At 37.3% G+C, this 7,428-nt stretch overlaps 1 protein-coding gene across 2 annotated transcripts in view; it reads left to right on the forward strand.

Moving 5' to 3' along the window:
- The window catches only part of LOC107587764 (NADP-dependent malic enzyme-like), a 98,696-nt gene extending 94,133 nt beyond the window's left edge, over window positions 1–4,563 (forward strand). For both annotated transcript variants that reach the window (XM_016275666.1, XM_016275667.1), the window contains 5 exons: window positions 637–742; window positions 831–973; window positions 1,055–1,228; window positions 4,078–4,176; window positions 4,290–4,563. In XM_016275666.1, coding sequence (XP_016131152.1) covers window positions 637–742; window positions 831–973; window positions 1,055–1,228; window positions 4,078–4,176; window positions 4,290–4,457 — 690 coding nt within the window. In that variant the 3' untranslated portion in view covers window positions 4,458–4,563. The remainder of the gene's footprint in view (window positions 1–636; window positions 743–830; window positions 974–1,054; window positions 1,229–4,077; window positions 4,177–4,289) is intronic.
- The last annotated feature ends 2,865 nt before the right edge of the window (window positions 4,564–7,428 follow it).

The following is a 7,428-nucleotide window of genomic DNA, read 5'->3' on the forward strand; positions in this document are numbered from 1 at the left end:
GGCACATTTTATTATGGATGCGCTTTATTTGACTACAATTGGACTGTTGAACAAAAACACCCACCTACTCCCATGCTAACGCTTGGAAGAGCAATTTGTTTTTTTTTGTTTTTTGGGGGGTTTTTTTAAAGAAAAGTGGCTTGGACACTTAACCCACCCCTGAAAGTGTGAACTTGATTCCTTTAAAATGCCATGTGCTAAACCTTTTGTCAGTGCTAACTTCCCTTTTCTCTGATTATTTTTAACTCACTGGTCTTGAGGTAGTTACTGTATTAGTGGCTGTATAAAGTCAGCTCATCTCTTGAAGGTGTAGTTCATCACATCAGCTATGGACGTGTTTGACAACCAGAAATTTTAAGTGTCGCCTTATCTAACTAACTAGCACTTGTGCTGTAATTTGTAAAAAAAAAAAATCAGATATATAGATAAAGTATCCATTTTTGATGCTCTATCTAACGCAGTGACATTTATACATTTCTAAGTGTGTCGTCTGGTGGGTTTTACACTCTTTGTTCCCTGTGGAGAGGACCTGTGTTCATTATGAAGTGCGGTGAGGTGTGCTGTGGTATGTTTCCGATACGCTTTCATCATCTTTCTTTTCCTCTGTCTGTTGTTATGTCTCTGTCTCCCATTCAGGGTCGGGATTACCTCACCCATGAGAAAGAGAGGTTTGCTCATGAGCATGCTCAAATGAAGAAGCTTGAAGATGTTGTGAAGGAGCTGAAGCCTACTGCTATAATTGGTATATTTATAAATAAATATACACTGCTGTTGTCCCAGCGGTCCCTGTGAGGATTATTGTACTCAAATCCTTCTCTTCTTCTCTTCAGGGGTGGCAGCTATCGCTGGCGCTTTCACGGAGGAGATAATCAAGGCGATGGCATCCTTCAATAAGAGACCTATTATCTTCGCTCTAAGCAACCCCACTAGCAAGGCAGAGTGTACCGCTGAGCAGTGCTACACACTCACTGAGGTGCTTTTGGAAGGAGTAGCATGTGTACATTCATGTGAGAGAGTGAATCATTTCATTTTTGCTTTGTGCTTTATATTGCAGGGACGGGGGATATTTGCAAGCGGCAGTCCCTTTGATCCAGTCACCCTTTCCGATGGGCGAAAGTTCTACCCTGGTCAGGGCAACAACGCTTATGTGTTCCCTGGAGTGGGGCTGGGGGTAACCGCTTGTGCAATGAGACACATCCCTGAGGATGTTTTCCTCGTTACAGCTGAGGTGATCAAATCTCACTTGGTTTTTTCAGTCTGTCTCTAAAGCCCTATTTGGACGGTAATTGTTTCTCATGGGGACATCTGTAAAAAATAATTCTGCATGGCTCCTCAGTGATAAAACTCATGCTTATGATTGAAGGTAAATTCAAGGTGGAGGTGTGAGTTTGTGATCCTGCAAACCTGGAAATGCTCTTCACATGTTCAGTCACATGTACAGTCCAAACTGTTCAGTCACACTGTTTGGACAACAGCTACTGTACAGTGCTTGACAGTGGTTAAAAAGGATTTACAAAATGCCTTTTGGATTTATCCCCTCTCGTAAACTCAGAGATGTGGATTCGGACAGCAATCAAATTACCACACAACCTTGGTGTTTGTCAAAAAAGGTAGGTTATTTGGCCGGGAATTTTTACACAGGTGGTGGGAATAAAACACAGACATTCTGGATTCGGACAGCTATAAAATCACAGACTAGCTCCTGTAAATGTTGAAAATACCTTATGTCCCCATGAGAAACAATTACCGTCCAAACCGGCCTCGAGTCTGTCTCTAATCTTTTATTTATTTTTAATCTGTTGTCTCCATCGTTTACTCTCTTTTTCTTAGGGCTATATATTAATACACATTTCTTGATTCGATTCGATTTGATTTCAGTTTCAATTTGTTAGGGTTTATCTATAGTTACAGTGTCCACATTGTCTAAATGAAAGTAATTATCTCTTAACTATTGATTTAAAGTATAAAAGGAACCTTCATCTTTGTACATTACAAAAATAGTCATTTAAAAAAATTAACAACAGGGCCTGGGTAAACAGTTGCTGAAAATCTGAAATTTATCTCAGGTGGGTAAAAATGTGCGTATTAACTGCCTTAGCTTGCCAAAGTCACAAAATGGCAAAAAAATTTAAACACTTTGTGAACAAATGTATCTAGAGTATAAACACAATATAAGAATGTTATGTCAAGAAATGAGAAAAGACTCAAATGTCCTTAAATGTTGAACACAACATAAATTTTGAGACCATTACAAAGCGTAGCTAAAAGCCAGTGTGGGGTTGTGGGCATTACTTTTTTTCTAATATTGTCACACATCAGTGCTTAGTTTTCTGAAGGTTTGTGCGATGTATAATCAGAAAATCTAAAAACTTTTCCAGCCCTTATACTACTTTACATTTACATGCTCAATATAAACTATAGAATCCCATTACAATATGCAAACATCTTATCACTGTGCGCAATGTCATCTTGTATTTTGCTGAACTTATCTGTCAAGCTGTTCTCCATGTTTCACCTGATATCAGCCAGACAGTGTTGTAGTCAGGTACTGTGGATGGTTGCATCAGACGGGGTAAACAAAAGAGCTGGTTTGAATCTCAATGAACCACTGTCCTGTTCTGCTGGAAACAGCCCATTGCAGTTTAAAAAGTTAGCCAAGGCCATACAGGCTCACACATCATATCAACATGTGCCACTAAAGGAGATTTATCTCTTTAGAGCCGCTCAGAGTGGTTTGATGTACGCCGAGCGTGAGCTGGATTTCTTCTCCTGCTCCACTGAAGCTGCAGTGTGGATGTCTGAACTTCAAACAGCATTGGGCAGCAGGAGGGAATGCTTAATTTCTTTACCCCCGCGGGTCCTACTACCCTTTTGTGTATTTCAAAAAGTTCTGGTTCTGGGCTATCGAGTCTCAGGAGTGTGACCTGAAATAGCACACAAAACAAATAGCTGAGAGAAATAGAGGGAGAGATGGGAAAATTATGTAAATAAACCAATAAGATAACAAGCAACAAGAATAATGAGTGACTACAGCTTATGGTGGCTGGAGAATTTAGTTGTCTGTCTAAATTGAAAAATGACTAAAGCTAATTGCGATTTATTATGCCTTGATATTATTTGCAAAAGGTTTGGACTCTATTCATATTTACAAAAATAAATTATCTTGAGGGTGGCACAATGAAAAACCGCAACTGTGCTTTGGTTTTAGTTTAATTAAAGCTGCAAGCCCTTCTGGCAGTTAATTAACCAGTTGACCTGTAGTTCTAATTCTGTATCACAAAGTGTTGTTTTTTAGTTTAAGTTTGCTCTTTTGTCATTTTATTAGTTAATTGTAGGGAATTTCTCATTTTCTCATTTTCATCTCTGTTGAATAAAACATTTCTCATTTTCATCTCTGTTTTATTTCCACTGAGTTTTAGTTAAAGGTATATAGTCCACTCAAAAATTCTTTCATTATTTACTCACTCTCATGTTTTTCTAAAGATGTATGACTTTTTTTCTGCTCAACACAAAATAAGATAATTTGAAAAATGTTGATAACCAAAGCCATTTCAGTTCCCATTGGCTTCCATTGTATTTTTTGTCCATACATTGGAAGTCAATGCAAAACCAAAAACTTTTTAACTACCAACATTCTTCAAGATACTATCTTGTGTTTTCCACAAAAGAAAGAAAGTCATACAGGTTTGTAATGACATGAGGATGAGTAAATGAGGAAAGTTTGGGTGAACAATACCTTTAACAATATCAAGACTGGTTCCAAAGGCCGAACAGAAATCTGGATTTAGTCTAGGTGAAATAAATCTTTTAGTTATTATTTTGGTCTCTTTCTTGTTTTTTTTTTATTATTGAATCTGGCTGATCACGGGCAAGAAAAACCCACTTGTCACTGCCTTTGTTATCCACGTCTATAACAAGTGGGAAAACAGGATGAATATTTGATGCAGTTTATCACAAAAACAAACAAGAGAAGAATAATTACATTCAAACTCTTGTGCATGTGCGCAAATGGTGTAATTAGACACATTGTCTAAATGTTAAGTCCATAATAATCATCAGTTTGACCTGTGTTTACAGGCTATAGCAGAACTGGTGACCGAGAAGAATCTTGCAGAGGGGCGTCTGTATCCTCCTCTCAACAGCATCCGGGAAGTGTCCATCAAGCTGGCTGTGAAGGTGAGCTCGACTCAATAACATCTCAAGCCACAGCCGTGATTCATGCATGTCGCTATTTAGATTCTTTGTGCTTGTGTTTTTTTAAAATAATTATTTTATGTACATCATGACAGATTGTGGAGTATGCCTACAAAAGCAAAATGGCAACGCTGCATCCAGAGCCGCACGATAAAGAGGCTTTTGTTCGTTCGCTCATCTGCAGCACAGACTATGAAGAGTTTGCAGTGGATTCGTACAGATGGCCTGAGAACGCCATGACTGTCCAAACATGTAAACTGTGAGCTCCCAAAATGAGATTTATATGACAATTCTCTTTTAAATGTGATTTCTTAACATGATTATAATATTAAACACTACTGTAAACCTTACAATATCCTCAATAAAATGGCATTTATTGTAATTTTGTGATAGTGTTTTATTCAATAGATTGTATGGAATTCTTTACCATTTCCATGGTCCATTCGTGATATATGTTAATCGGGATTCATGAGGAAATGTCCAGCATTGAGGAAGCTCATTATATATATTTTTTGTTTTTGCTTTCATCAGAGCATATAAAGAATTGTGTTGTATAATGCCATTGATTATCAAGTTCAATGTGTCATTCTCTTCAATAGAAGTGGAATTCTGGCACCAGGTATATAAAGAACCCTCATGCACATTATTTTAACACCATAGCTAATTACTGATTAACTAATTAGATATTTCCATGGGAAATAAGAAATAAGAAATTAGATATTTCCAATTCTCAAATATCTAACAAAAAAGTACAAATATCAAAAAATTCTTAAATCAAGATGGAGTTTCTATATAAGAAAATTATATAATATATTTAGTCTTGTTTCCTGGGGGGATCTAAATTAAGTGCATTTTACTTAAGTAAAATTATCTGCCAGTGTGGTAATAAAAATAATCTTAATGCAAATGGAAAACAAGATTATTCGGATTGTCTAATACTAAGTGCAAATTTACAGTAGCTCTGCCCTCCAATGTCACACGAGGTTAAATACAACGTGCATGAATAACGGCTTAAATGGTGTAGGCTTTAACGCGTTGGCCGCGGAGAACTAGCTTGGGATGTGATTGACCGGGTTCGAGTCCGGCTTTTGCCGAGCTCTCTCTTCTCACTTTTCCCATCACATATCACATTAGAATTTATTTTCAATAAAAATTAAGAAAATACTCTAAAAGTGGAAGTAAAGTGCCTAACAAGTTTTTAATAATGATAAAAGTATTTATAATTTTAATCAATTTAATCATTTACACTATGTTATTGCATCCTGTTAATGTACAACAATACTGAGGTGCAAATAGTATGTATTCGCCAGTATATAAATAGCATCTAATTATTATTTACACTTATTGCAAAGAACTGCTACTTTTACATGGTAAATAGAATATATCACTATTTTCACTAAGTGTAAATAGCATCTAGAGATATTTGCACTTAGCCTACTGTAAATATAGGATCTATGGCTAAGAAAGTATACTAATTCCACTTAGTGTAAATAGCCGCTGCCGTATTTTTCTTACCCTATTGGCAGATCATTTGTAAAATAAGAAAAATGCACTTATATTATTATTTTATATATTTTTTTGCCCGTGGGATGCCATGTTATTGATGATAACAACACAATCTTCACCCAGATTCATTATGCAGTCTTCGTGAGGAGTTATTAATCTAAAGTTTGTCATTATAATAGCTCTTTGATTATACAGTATAGGATCCAACAGTGTAATAATTTATGAAGGATTTTAAAAGCATGATAAGTCACAAACCTTTTGAAATGCAGTGTCAAGAATCAGTGTATGAATCTCAACAATGGTGACAGTAAAAAGCGTCATGCTGCAATGCATGCTGGGTACATAGTCTCTGTGCAGTGAGAGCACTTTGACCTCATTAGTATGAGCACACATTGAGGGCACTGTGAGGTTACACTTTTAGATCACTGTGACCTCATCACGAGTATCCTGGGAGCTCATGGTGAGATCACTGTGAGATCAAATTGTTGACTGGGCTTGTATTGACTCTGAAGAATGCAGACATCTTTTTATCGGGTGCTGTTGCCATGGTGAATCGTAATATTCACCATTGATCATGGCTTTTCATAGTCGTGGTGCACACGCTAAAGTCAGAGTCAACCTACTCAGAGTCGATTGAACTAACTCAATTCAGCTGTTCTGAAACCGAAAGCTCAGAGTTTCCCATTTCAGAGTAAGTCAACCCAGAATTCAAGTTTTAACTCAGAGTTGGTTGAACCTCCTTATTGAACACGGGCCCCAGATGTCAGTAACAACCCAAGTAATCCATACATACAAAGTAAACAAAACAAATAAGTTCAGAAATGAAGTTCTGTGTAATAAAGTGGAATGACACAGGGAAAAAGCATTGAACACATGAAGAAAGGGAGGTGCAAAAAGGCATGGAAAGCCAGGACACCAGGAGAAATCTATCAGTAATTAGAAAGCAATCCTGCCCCTAGTCAGTGGACATTAATATTAGCTGGTTTAGTCCCAAATGATGGCCTATAAAAAAGGTGTCTCATTAACAACGCGTCACACAAGAAATATTTAATGATGGGTAAAAGCAAAGAGCTCTCTCAAGACCTTCGCAACCTTATTGTTGCTAAACATACTGATGGCATTGGTTACAGAAGGATTTCTATACTTCTGAATGTTCCAGTGAGCACTGCTGGGGCCATAATCTGGAAGTGGAAAGAACATTATTTCACCATAAACCGGCCATGACCTGGTGCTCCTCGCAAGATTTCTGAAAGAGCAGTGAAAAAAATTATCAGAAGAGTTTTCTAAGAGCCAAGGACCACTTGTGGAGAGCTTCAGAAAGACCTGGAATTAGCAGGTACAATTGTTTCAAAGAAAACAATAAGTAATGCACTCAACCGCCATAACCGGTATACACACTCACCATGCAAGACTCCATTGCTGAAGAAAAAGCATGTTGAAGCTTGTTTAAAGTTTGCTGCACCACATTTAGACAAGCCTGTGAAATACTGGGAGAATATAGTCTGGTCCAATGAGACCAAAATTAAACTCTTTGGATGCCATAATACACACCATGTTTGAAGGTCAAATGGCACTGCACCTCACCCCAAAAACATCATGGTGTGGCACTGGCAAAATGCATATAATTGAAGGAAGGATGAATGAAAAAAAAATTACATTCTTGATACATTCTTGTACACTCTAGAGACATACTTGATAAAAATCTGCTGCCATCTACCAGGATGATGA

The sequence above is a fragment of the Sinocyclocheilus grahami genome, unplaced genomic scaffold (genome assembly GCF_001515645.1).
Source record: "Sinocyclocheilus grahami isolate Dianchi unplaced genomic scaffold, SAMN03320097.WGS_v1.1 scaffold96.1, whole genome shotgun sequence".
NCBI classification, from domain to species: domain Eukaryota; kingdom Metazoa; phylum Chordata; class Actinopteri; order Cypriniformes; family Cyprinidae; genus Sinocyclocheilus; species Sinocyclocheilus grahami.